At 37.0% G+C, this 13,619-nt stretch overlaps 2 protein-coding genes across 2 annotated transcripts in view; both read right to left on the reverse strand.

Annotated features, from left to right (window-relative positions):
- Positions 1 to 1,169: 1,169 nt before the first annotated feature.
- On the reverse strand, positions 1,170 to 5,086 carry LOC124827243 (GATA transcription factor 25-like). The gene is made up of 7 exons (XM_047300259.2): positions 4,611 to 5,086; positions 4,419 to 4,505; positions 4,030 to 4,163; positions 2,759 to 2,866; positions 2,492 to 2,597; positions 1,592 to 1,651; positions 1,170 to 1,497 (listed from the first exon to the last, which is right to left on the reverse strand). The coding sequence occupies exons 1-7, from the start codon at positions 4,836 to 4,838 to the stop codon at positions 1,396 to 1,398; spliced, it is 825 nt and encodes a 274-aa protein (XP_047156215.1). The 5' UTR covers positions 4,839 to 5,086; the 3' UTR covers positions 1,170 to 1,395.
- An 812-nt stretch (positions 5,087 to 5,898) lies between these two features.
- LOC124835702 (binding protein) overlaps positions 5,899 to 13,619 on the reverse strand; it is a 58,680-nt gene continuing 50,959 nt past the window's right edge. The window contains 2 exon segments of the mRNA XM_088106943.1: positions 5,899 to 6,532; positions 7,753 to 8,523. Of these exon segments, the coding sequence (XP_087963069.1) occupies positions 7,832 to 8,523 (692 nt within the window). The 3' untranslated portion in view covers positions 5,899 to 6,532; positions 7,753 to 7,831.

Here is a 13,619-nt window from a genome sequence, read left to right on the forward strand (position 1 = left end):
CTTATCTATATTACCATAACAAAATTTGATCTTTCTTATATGATGGAAGTTATGAGTCAATTTATGCAAAATCCACATGTTGACCATTAGAATGCAGTTATTCACATTCTCATATGTAAAAGGAAACACAGGACAATGATTGTTGTATGAGAACAAGAGAAACACTTATAACAAAGGATATTATGATTTAAATTATGCTGGTTGTCCAATTGGTCGAATATTTACTACATGATATTGTGTTTTACTTAGAGGAAACCTTGTATCTTGGAAAAGTAAGAAACAAATTGTCGTTGCTCAATCTGGTGTTAAAGCTAAATACCTATCTATAGCTTTAACTACACTTCATCTTGTGTGGATCAAACAACTTCTTCAAGAATTGAAATTTTGTGAAAATAAGCAACTGAAACTGTATTGCGACAATCAAGTAGCCCTTTATTTTACCTTCAATCCAATGTTTTACAAAGAACAAAACACACAAAAATTGACTGTCATTTTATTAGATAGAAGTTGTTGTTCAAGGAACTTGTTACTAAGTTTGTCAATTCTAATGAACAATTCAAAGACATTTTGACTTCAATCCAATGTTTTATGAGAGAACAAAATACATAAAAATTGACTGTCATTTTATTAGAGAAAAGTTATTGTTCAAGGAATTTGTTACTAAGTTTGGCAATTCTAATGAACAATTCAAAGACATTTTGATCAAATATCTAAGGGAGTCTAGAATCAACTTATATGTTCCAAGCTTGATACATATAATCTATATAATTTAGCTTGAGAAAGAGTGTTGAAATGTAATGTATTTTCTAGTAAGCTTTTTAGGAACTCTGTGTCTTTCCTTTTTATGTTGAACTACTATCCCTTATAAATAGGATAATAGGATATATCACGATTAAGAGAACACTAATAATAAAATTCTAGTTTCTCTCCCAACTCTTTAAGTATATCATAGGTCTTGCTTCTTAGTGATCTTGTTTCTACTTCTAGTAATCTCAACATTCCAATATTGTCTTGGTTCCGACCAATTTCGTCGAACTATGAAACCATATTTGGTCGACACTTTTTAGTGTTGACGAGGTTAAACTAAAACCACGATCACTGAAGGAGATCAAGTTCATTTTTAAAATTCCAGTTTTATACTTATAAATAAACAGTTAATGCAACTGATATGAGTATATAAATAGACCTCTTTTGTACGTGATAAGCCATTTCCGAGTCCAGTTTGTACATTCATAGATAAACAGTTGATGCAACCGATCCGAGTATAGGAATAGACCTCTTGTATTGATGAGAACTTTTCTATAAACTGTACATTCTATAGGTCAAACTGAATGGGACTACTATAAACCTGCGAATGTCACAGTAAAAGACTAGCATTTTCTGTGAGTGAAAAACTCAACGATCAGATACCAAAGCTTTGTTATCATTAACATGATTGTCATGTTGTGCAGGGATAATGCTCCCACAGTCCAAGTCATTATTATCACCCACACCAACCTGTCATCGAGTGCAGATGCGAAAAAAATATGCATTTATTAACACACGGAGGAGTAAAAGATAACCTGATATAATAAACGAAAACATTACATACCTGCTCAAGTGGCACAAGAGAGAGTTCTTGGTTTCTCTTAGAAAGATCCCTCAAAGTGCCCTGCAGAATTACGGCATCAGAATGTTGGATTAAACAACAATCAAATTCAACATTACTGAAAGTAGCAAATTTTAGATTCATAGTTGAGCAAATTTGAATTTAATGCTCGAAAGAATTTAGTTGCACCTTCCTTGACATGCTTTGAAATGGGAGGGAAAGGAAATTAAATTAACATCGGATGCCTCTAAGGAAATAGTACGATACTATGGTAGCAAACTGATAAACAGAACATCCCGAGATTTTGATAATCAGATTCAGTACAAGAAAATATCAAATAAAATAATTTACCGGAAGAAACATAAAAAAACTGAATATAAGAATCATGTATAGGGGTCTTCAATGTCTTTGCAAAATTAAACAACCAACTTAGATAATTCCCAAATCTGTTAAGCATTTTCAATAGAGAAGAATATTGGAGAATTCTGTGTACGAGAATATGACTTGATGCAGAGTCCACTCTTATGTCATAACAGTCTAATGAGGGAGAGCCTCTGCTTTAAATGATTTATGTCTCACCTCCAGCTGATATGGGACTTGCTCCTACAAATCCAATCTGGCACGAAAGAGTGGTTCGTCCACCCCACAAGTGAACAGGCCAATCTCTAATTAATAATAGAGATGTCATAAACTACCAAGGGTTTTAACCCATAGCATTCAGGTAATAGATGAAAGAATGGGAAGGAGATCTAAAGAGAGCCAAATGATACTTCTTTTTTGTCTATGTTTTTTTCAAGTCAATTAGACTAAATGAATGTATACATACTAAAAAATAGAAAACAAGATGAGCCAGGTATCCCCTGCCCAAAAAAAAGGTTACAAATCATATTAAGAAATGCTTACCCTGTTTGCCCAAAAAAGCCCGCAAGCATTGCAAAGTGACCTTGGACCAGAGGGCCCCCTTCGCATCATTGGAGTGGATTTTGAACTTGTTCCACAATGCGTACAACTATACATTGATAATCATAAAATACAAGAGATAGTAAAACATCAAAAGGCATGTCTCAAGACTCAAATTTAATCACTAGAAACCAGTCAGTCACAGAATAACATCGGGATGAAATAAATATTCATGTTTAAACATTGCATAAGTAACATTAAGAAACTTACGAGGTTTCAGATTGAACAGCCTCCTGTCCTGACTCTTGGTCTGAACCCCAACTATTAGCTCCATCTTGTTTCTTAGATGAAGTAAATTGACCCTTGTTACGATGCATCCTACACATTAAAAAATAAGGTAAGATATAGGCACTGAAGCAAATAAAGTCAAACAGCTAAAACGGTAAGCAATAAGAATAAAATGTGAACAATGACGATGTTCAATAGTCCTTCAAAAGATGAGAGCTTCAGAATTTGATAGCACTAATTTGACAGCACCAATACTTCACAATATAACATAATTCATATATCTCAGTATGACATATATCCCCTATGTTTTGCGTGAATGGTTTTGTATAAAAAAATCTAATATTCTTACTAAAAATCCATTGTACTTGCATGTCATATTGGATGCTTCTACCAGTAGACATGTAAGATAACTGCAAACAAAAATCCTTTCAATCCTAATATTTTAGAATACCTTCATGTAAACCATGCATTTAAAGAGGAATAATAGAATTGATTTGGCATATATCTCAACACAGGTACACTTGTTTCAACTTTGAAGAACAGATTAATGATGACATAACTTCTCTTCAAAACTTTTTTGAGAAGCTGCTACTTTTAACTCGTGAGAAAAGCACTAAAATACCGTTTTTTTAGGTAAAACTTATCCAATTATTATAACTTTTAAAGTTCCTTTTATCAATAAACTGTTTTTTCTTGAAAAGAAAGCACAGAAAATAGGCCCTAAATAAGAAAATTCAGGTTCCTGATAGGAGTGAAGTACAAGAATCCAAAACACGCTTATATTTATACAGAAAGAAGCAAAATCAGAGTGTGAAAAACAATGCTTCTCATAAAACCCGTCAAATATTTAACAGTTTCTTTGACAATTAATGTTCTTGAATCAATATTTATTGTTGCAGCATAGCATAACAGTGTCAATATAAATCAGGAACCAGTCCCTCAAAAAATAAAAAAATACCGGTTCAGCTGGCTGCTTTATAATGGCAGTTTTGATATTAGCCCAATCGATCTAATCAATAACTATCCCTCAGAATATGTCATCACTAACTAAAACTACAAAACCTATACATTCATGATGAAATGATACTTTTTTCAAAGCAATTATTCTTAACTATTTTCCATACAAATAACTAATTTAATATACCCAACAATACACGTATAAGAAAAATGGTTCAAGAAAAGAAAGGTAAATAGTTTGGTAATTAAACTCAAGATTCTAACTGCAAGTAGAAAGCTTACTATCAGATTCAGACCTGAGTGCAACTTCTTGACGTACACTATATCTAACTTTCTTATCAAAGCACCGCTCTTTCCTCTTCTGACGGAACCTATTCAACGATGCTACTCGCTGTGGTAGACTGCATCTTGCAGGAAATTCTGCTGCACCCTAAACCCATCATCAACAAACGTACAACCAGAAAATACCTTCAGAAAGGCTTTAATGGGATAAATTTCACCATAAGTTAAAATCAACTTATACCCTTTAACTTCTAAAGAAGCTTTATCTTTTAAATTCTCCAAAAAAATAAGGTGATTACTCCATCTTATCGAGGTTCAATTCTACACGTAAAAGTGATTTTCAAGAAGTTTATCAATAAAGGCTTAAAATTCTCTGAGCTTCAAGTTCTACGATGAAACGTACCGCATGATTTTGAGGGGATAGTTCCTCCGCACATTGCGAGCCCGAAGTCAGTTCACTTCCCCCTAAGAGCAATAAAACTGCTTGGACCTGATACGGCGTCGTAACAACGAAAAAGAAATACAATTCAGTTCATTTTCAAAAGAGAGCGATTTAAATGAAAAAGAGTGCAAACAGAAGAAAACAAGAAACTGCCTTATCAGGTGTGACGGCATCGAAGACATAGACTTGGCCCCGAAACGAGAGCGTGAGCTGGCTAGAATCGTGGATAGAGATTTCAGGGGGTGGAACGTAAAGGGAGTCGGAGGAAACGTGTTCGACGATGGCGCCAACGTCTTCTATACTGTGGGAGCTGTAATGGATGTGTTGGTCGGAGGCGTCGTTGTCTTCGGCGGGAACGATCTGGTTCATGGGATCGTACATTGTTGGTGGTGGGATGATAGAATTTGGGGTTTTGGAAGTGTCACATTTTACGCCGGAGAGGAAACTAACCCTAACCCTAATTCTACTTCTAATAACTAACCCTAACCCTAACCCAGTTGGATGAGGGAGAGAAGGTGGAGTAAGAAAGATGGCTACAACAGTGGAGATAACTATAAATATGTCTGAGAATATGATGTTGCCGCTGGATTGTTATCAAGAAAGATTGGGAGAAAGAAATACACTGAAAATTTGACCATGAACCTTTTCATATTTACGAGGTTGTCCATCTTTTGATTTAAATTACATTAGTCACCTCCATAAATTTATACATAACATGTGGAGGTGTCACTGCAATACTTTTCAAATTCTCCTATTATTATAAAAATATAAAAACAGAGAAATTTTTTGTAATTTCATTAATTTTCAAATTACAATTTACTTTTAGATTAACGACAAAATTCTTCTCCAGTCCCACAGAATCTTTTATAACATCTTTTAATTTGTTATTATTTGATATATATATTTAAGTTATTTTTATTTTTATTTTTTAATGTGTTTTTTATTTAATTAATGTTTTGGTTTTAATATTTATGAGATTAATTGAACGTAATTTCTTATTTTCTCCTTCTCTCCCTTTGAGTATCATCCATAGTCCCCTTTCTTCTTTAACGTCCTCCTTAGTTTTGTTTTTATTATACATATAAATTCCTTAAATGTAAATTATTTTTAAGATTAAAACCCTCAAATTTATGATATTAATTTAATGTCATATGTAGTTTGTACTTTTTTTAACTTTTTTAAAACTGTCATATATCAATTTGCAACGTGAAAGAAAATGTGTCACTGATAAATAAAATGTCATATAAAACTGTATTAAATTTGGTTTCATTTTAATTTTAATAATAATTTCGTTCCTCTCCAAAATAACAATTTGTATCTAAGGAATCGCTTTATTTATTTATTTATTTAAAAAAACAGTTATCATGGCACGAACAAGAACATAAAAAAAGAGAGAAAGAAAGACCCATCCGTGGGTGATACGGGTAAGCAAGAAGTAGAAAGAGCAAAAGCAGAATTAAGAGATATGTTTAACTATAGAAACAAAAAGTTCTGTTTTACAAGATATAAATTTTGTTTGCCGATATTTTCAGTCCGTTGTTCTCGGTATGATATCCTTAAATTTCATTTCATGGTTCTTAAATGATCAATATCAGCATATACAGGACATGGTGGAGGGTTATCTTTTGCCGGCATTTCAGGCCGGACTGTACAATCCAAGTGTCAACAGAGAAACCCAAAAATAATAGTACAGCTACAGTTTTAGTGCACAAGAATCCTAGTAATCCTATTGATGAATTAACGAATATAATGTACATGTATGGACAAACCCCCAAGGCCTTACTTCTGTATGTAATCTAAATCATGAAAAAACAGGTTTCAGGAATCTAATTAGCTCACGGGGTTTAGAAAGTAGATGACAATTTCAGTTCTTGTATTCCAATGTGAAGAAGTCGATATGCTTTCTATTTTCAGATAAAGCCGGTACTCACTCATTCAAGGAATCCACAAGCACCTCATGGGAATGATACTCAAAACAGTCTAAAGGAAGAAAATGACAATCTCACCATCTAGTGATATTAGCAATTTAGCATAATCCAAATATAGTCACTAGTCAGTTGTTGCACCTGTGAGACCTGTAAAATATATTTCCATATAAGAAACATCATGGTACATTTTGGATGTTACTTGCTAAGAACAGTCATCAAATACTTTGGATTATTCACACACACAGATACACATGCAGAGAATGACCCATGTTTTGAACAGCAAGCTGATTTAAAGAGTCAAGTTTAAATTATTAAGACTCTAGAGTACGATAAGTTCAATAAAGAGACACATTCAAGAACAAACTGTCACCTGTTAGAAAACAGAGAAGGAGAAGAAGAGAGTTATATTATGGAAGGGAGGAGACAAACAAAAGAAAGCTGATCTTGTTGTATTCTTGATTGATAATATTGTTGAGCGCATCATCAAGAGTGGTAAATTTCAGAGAAACGTCTTGGCCTTCCTAAAATCGTGTGAGTTGAGTCCCTGAACAGTGGCTAAAACTTGTTGCTATATAAGGAAGTTGTCATCATCCAACTCTAGGATATAGGGGTATTGAAGGTGTGAGGAAGAAAAGGAGAGAGAGCAGAACAATTTTCGGAGTACACAGTGAAAGAAGAACGAGAGCTGGAAGCCATGGTCAGATCAAAGAAGCTATAAATACCATGTTAGAAAACACAGAGAAGGATAAGAAGAGAATCATATTCATGAAGAGAAAAGAAGCCTACGATACAAGGCTTTCAATATATAAGACTGGAAAACATAACTGATATAACAGACTCTGTTATATATCAGTATCAGTTTGTCTAACATCATCAACCATATACAAAACGTGCATTACAAGTAGTATGGGTGTTACTTCGGATTTTTCAAGTTTAATTACAAGTTGAGACAAAGTCTTCCTTAACTAATTACAACTAATAAACAATAAACAATCAATTACAATAATTCAATTGATAAATGTTTTTCTTACACGGTTAATATGAAATTGAGATTGATTATTTAAAAATCAAATGCGATTAACAATACTGCTGAGATTAGAAGCAGCAGAAATGTAAATTTATAGAGCAGCAGTCATATCACAGATGAAACGACTGCCAATGAATGACATGACAGTAATTGCAGTAAGGAACAGCGGGAAATAGACATATTGCCAATCATGTATAACTAAAATGATTGGGAAGTAGTCTATCAGAATTTTATTTGATTGATAGATATAATCAAGCAATCTGCAATGAAGAACAAATACTAAGTATTGGAGAAAGGAAAAACAAAGAACCAAATAGTCATAATATTGGCAGTGCTGTACCTGAAACAGTCATCATGTGGGCAGCTCTAACTGTCAAAATTCCACATGCACCTTCTACAAGCTATTGCTATATTTTGTGTTAAGTCAGTTTTGATTTTGTATTCTTGTTGTGGCTAGTTTTACGAATCTGAGGATTTTCAATCGAGTACACTAGGAGGCTTCCATCTTTTGTGCCAGCCAAGAAACATTCTTCTGGGGTTACTGCCAGAGATGTCATAACCTTTCCAACTCCTTGATATTTCTTAACAACTTCAAGGGTGTACATAGAGCGAACAACAATTTGCCCCTGGTCACCTGCACCTACCAAAAACTCACCACATCGGCTCAATTGAACTGCATTAAGGCGTCCATTGGATTCAGAGGCAGCAAGATATTTTCCATTGATTGAATACAGGTGCAAACTAAGATCATCATCAGCATAAATTACAATCTGGCCCCGCTGAGACACAACAAGCTTTGTTATTGGACTGCCTGATGGATGACGTAAGGATCTAACATATCGACCTTCTCGCAGGGTGTGGAATACACAAGTTCCATCTTTTGATCCACTAATTATAATATCAAGTTCATGACTAACATATAAGCAAGTTATTATATCATCATGCCCACAAAGGATGTGACATGGAGTTTCAATTATGACATGATTCTTCCGGGCTAGTTCAGATTGACTGTTTCGAATTCTCTTCTCAGTGGTTTTACCACGAAAGACTTCCCAAACCATTACTGTTGTATCATAACTTCCAGTGGCAAGGATATTTCCATCAGATGTAACTGCAGCACAAATACCATTCTCTAGTCAGACAGAAGCAGAAAATAGAAGGCTGAACATCATAGTGCAATACTACATGTTAACCGAAAGCGCACTGAAGGTTGTCAAATCAAACATTTATATATATGAAACAAATAATAAGTACCAGTACAGACTTCAGATACACATAACTTGCAATTCAATAGGTCAACCAATAGCAAAGCAAATATATTAGAATAAAATGAAGAGATCGACTATTCTAAAATTGATATTGACTAAAATATATATTTCAGACATGTTATAGTGATCAAAAAAGACAGATTAATAATCCCCTTTTTGTATATTTGTACTAGCAACTTAATTCTAAATACCTTTAAATATGCTTTTGACCTCCACAATTTTTAATTTTTCTTTAGATCTAAAACTAAAATTTCTCAACTCTTTTGTATTTTATCTTACGTCTATGTTAACTTCCCATGCTACCATCAGATTAAAGGTTTGATATTTTTTTTTTTGAGGACCAAAACGAAATTCTGAAAATACTTCAAGGATCACAGACACTATTATAGTAAGAAGTAGAAAAAAATATTTTTTTGGAAAGTGAGATGATACCATATTGCACTAGCACAACTAAAAAGAAAAGGGTAGATGATGATATGTGAGGGAGGTAAGATGCTTATTTGGTAACTTCTGAAGCATTGATTAAAAAGCATATCAAAGCTTATAATAAACCAAATATATGATCCTATCAAAGCTCATGATAAAGAAAATATAGATACTTGTTGGAAGTCCCACATCGACTAGAGATAATGCCAATTCATAGTTTATAAGTGGGTGCAAACCTCACCATACAAGCCGGTTTGTGGGGTTGAGTTAGGCTTAAAAGCCCACTTTCTAACATGGTATCAGAGACATGGTTAGAGCCTATCTTAGCGATATTTGTTGTTTGTTGGGCATATTGTTCCACCCGCTATCGGACCACCCATTAAAAATGTCTAATCTCACACTCGAGATGTATATACCTTGGCATGAGGGGTGTGTGTTGGAAGTCCCACATTGACTAGAGATAAAACCAATTCATAGTTTATAAGTGGGTGCGAACCTCACCCTACAAGCCGGTTTGTGGGGTTGAGTTAGGCTTAAAAACCCACTTTCTAACAATACTCATATCAAAGCTTATGATAAACCAAATATATGATGTTTATTTGTATAGCCACTTGAGAGTGCGATGAAAAGAAGAAAAAAGAGAACATTATGACTTAGTGATCAAATAGATAGAGATAAAAAACAAGTGAAGTAAAAATATATAAGTAGATGTGTGTGTGTGTATACATTTGTGTTTAATTGTGAACGTGTGTAACCAATAAATATCTTAAATTTCTATTTGAAATCTAACTAATATATTTGCTATTGAATTTAAATCCGTTTTATTTTAGAATAAAGAGATTCTTTCATTCATAATTATGTCCATGTTGAAGATAAAATCTCAACCTTTGATTAAGATATACAAGAGGTGAACATTTGTTTATATTTTTACAGCCAAAATATTTAAGAAGTGAAATACAAGAAGTTTTCAAGGAGCAAAAGGTAGAAAAGAACTTACTAGGTATGTTAGATGTAACGGGCTTAGGCCCATCTCTTTCTTTTGTATTTTCTTATCTATAAGTGCATAACCCTGTGTTCTACACACATTAGGAATTTAGCCTATTCCTCTCTCTCTCTCTCATTCTAAGAGTATCTAGAGCTAGGTTTAATTCTTGCCTCCATTCGATGAACTTCAACAATGCTAAATGTTTTTCTGAAAATTGTTTCTTGTCATTTCTAGCATTGTTTGTAGTTTCTTTTTCAACCATTGTAGCCATTGTGCCTTGACCATTGTGATAGTCCAAGATAAGCAACCACCAAGCTGCAAATATTGAGGCGGTCGAAGCTGTGACACGCCTGCATGCACCACCCCAACTCTCGTTGCCACCGTTGTCACTTCCCACAACAACCACCAAGGTTAGACTCGTCTCTGCATTCTTTTTCGGGATTTGTAACTTTCATCTTAATTAGAGTTTGCTAGATTTTTTATTTATTTTTTAGGGTTGTTTCTCTTTCCTGGTAAGTACTTTCTCTCTCTACAATTATCTAATCCTTCAACTACATCTCCATCTATCAAGTCATTATCCTAGTTGTATGTGATCCTCTTGTTGTGACTAGTGTACCTACATATCCCTCGCCTCCACTAACTCTTTATGTGTACCATTGATAGGATATGGAGAGTCTATGAGAAAAAGAGAAGAGGGAATGAGGAGGTAAGGAGAGTTAATGAAGCCTAACTGTTTTGACAGTTAGGGGGCGGAAAAAAGATCTCTTATAAAGAGCTGGGCTATTCTTTGTAATAGTTAGTTTTTGAACATTCATTGCTAATAGTTAGTTTCTGAACATTCATTGCATAGACATGACTCTTTTATCCTGTGGAGGGGGAATTAGGCTCCCTTGGAGGTTTTGGGTTGTACAGACTAAAGAGATTAATACAGAATACTCTGTTTTGCTATCTTTCTTGTTGTTTGGTGTGTGTTAGTGTTGTGTTTAGATAGGTTTCATACTCATAAACCTATCAACCATGGTCATCAAACTCCCTATCGTCCACCATATGACTATCTTCTAGTGCCAATTGTTGCATCCCTTCCGATTCTAACACTTGAATCTATATGCTTTATCCGTAATCCCTCTCCCCATAGTATTGGTTTGAGTTATCATAGGTTATCTCCACCAATTTATATTTGTCTTTTGTCTATTTCTTTGTGTCAATTCCAAAATCTGCAGGTGATAGGAAGTTGAGAGTGTATGCAAGGAGGAGGAGAGGTTAGTTAACTGTTAGTTAACAGTTAGAGGGAGTTAGTTGCCTAACTGTGTTAACAGTTAGGAAGAGCGGGAATATACTTTTGTATAAATTGTTGAGATGGGGAGAGGAGAGGGACTTTTGGCAATTGAAGTGTATAAACAGACGGTTAGTCTTGTTGGGGGAGATTAGGCTCTCAGATTACTTCATTCTTGTATTCTTTCTTGGAGATCAATAAAGTCAGAGGTTATACAGAACTTGTGCTCTGTTGCGTGTGTTAGTTGGGTGAGAGATAAGGTTTCTTTATCAGAAACCTATCAATTTGGTCCGACCTGCCGGATCCGAATTGGGTGAGAAGTTACGCGACGTGAGAATGGTGAATGATAACGAGGCAAGATTAGAAGCGATTGAGATAACGGTGGAGGGAATGAAGGCGGAGTCGACGGCGGTACGTCGCGATCTACAACAAATTATGAAAATGCTGGAAAGACAGGGAAATCACGCGGAGAGTAATTCGGAGGATAGCTCCGTGAATGATAACCGACACAGAGGGAATGAGGAAACTCGAGGCGGTGGAAACAGCGAAAGAAGTGGAACGCCAAAGCCTTGGAGGAAAAGGGTTGAGTTACCTACCTTTGACGGGGACGAACCACTCAGTTGGCTCAATCGGGCAGAAAGGTTTTTCGATATACAAAGAGTGACGGACGATGAAGAAAAGGTGGAGGTCGCCTACGTAAGCATGGAGGGCAGCGCGGCGTACTGGTTCACTTTCTGGAAAGCGAAGGCGAGAAACCGAACGTGGAATGGGTTGAAAGAAGCCATGATTAATCGCTTCGGTGGTGGATTCAGGGGGACCGTATTCGAGCGACTGGCTACTCTGCGTCAGGAAGGAACAGTCGAGGAATTCGTGCGTCAATTTGAAGTCTTGATGGGGCAGACAACGGGGATTCCAGAGGAACAGGTGATGGGTTACTTCTTAGCCGGGTTGCGGGAGGACGTGAAGGGTCAGGTGCGGATCCAGAACCCATCGGCGTTGATGGAGGCGATGAGGATTGCGCGCGACGTAGAAGATGCGATGATGAAAGCGCAGGGAAGCCAAGCTAGTGGATCCAAGATGAACCCATTAGGTGTTCGATCAATGGGTATAGTGACGCGATCGGAATCGGCGAAAACAGCGACGAGCCCGTTTGGAAGAACCGAGGGTGGAGGACCGGCGAGGAGAGAGGGAGCGGCGGTTAACACCGCAGCGAGGGGAAGCACGGCGATTGGGGGCGAAGGTCGAGGCCGAATGGTTCGAAACTTACCCTACCCCGAGTTTCTTAAGAGAAAGGAGGAGGGGCGTTGCTTCCGATGTGGCGGGCCGTTTGCACCAGGCCATCGATGCGCCGAGAGGAGCCTACGGGTGTTATTGCTGGCAGAGGACGAAGGCGAAGGGGAAGAGGAAGAGGTAAACGGCGACCAGGAGGAAAAAGTGATGGAGCTGTCCGCGTGCTCGGCAGAGGGGTGGACCAACCCGGGAACCTTGAAGTTGACGGGGAAAATTGGTGAACGGAGGGTGGTGGTGCTCATAGACAGCGGAGCGAGCCACAATTATATCAGTAAGAGAACCACGGAGGAGCTGGGCTTGCCGGTAATTGATACGGTACCATATCCAGTGAGTTTGGGTGACGGATGTCGACGGATCACCCAAGGACGCTGTGAAGGGGTGATTATCCGACTAGAGGGGGTGGATGTGGAGGAAGAATTTCATGTTTTTGAGTTGGGGGGTGTTGACGTTATTCTGGGGGTTGCATGGTTGGCTAAATTGGGAGAAGTTCGGACGAATTGGGGTAGCATGACAATGGAATATATGGTGGGGAATAAACCGATCACGATCAAGGGTGATCCAGCCCTATCGCGCCAGCTGGTGAAAGCCAGATCTTTGTGGAAGCTGGGAGATAACGTTGAGTCAGGAGCATTGGTGTGGGGTCTAAGTGCAATAGAGACAGCTGAAAGCTGTGAGTGGGGAACAGATGTGACAGGCCCGCAGCAGGCTAAACTGGAAAAGCTGCTGCAAACCCACTATCGCTTATTCCAAGATGTGCAGGGGCTGCCTCCAATACGTCACATACAGCACCGAATCAAATTGAAAAATGGTGTAGACCCTATAAATGTGAGGCCATACCGCTATCCTCACATTCTGAAAGGGGAAATCGAAAAACAGGTGGATGATATGTTGAAGGCCGGGATCATACGCCACAGTACGAGTCCGTTTTCCAGCCCAGTCATCCTCGTGAAGAAGAAGGATGGGAG

The sequence above is a fragment of the Vigna umbellata genome, chromosome 2 (assembly GCF_029865625.1).
Source record: "Vigna umbellata cultivar VRB3 chromosome 2, Vumbellata_1.0, whole genome shotgun sequence".
NCBI lineage: Eukaryota > Viridiplantae > Streptophyta > Magnoliopsida > Fabales > Fabaceae > Vigna > Vigna umbellata.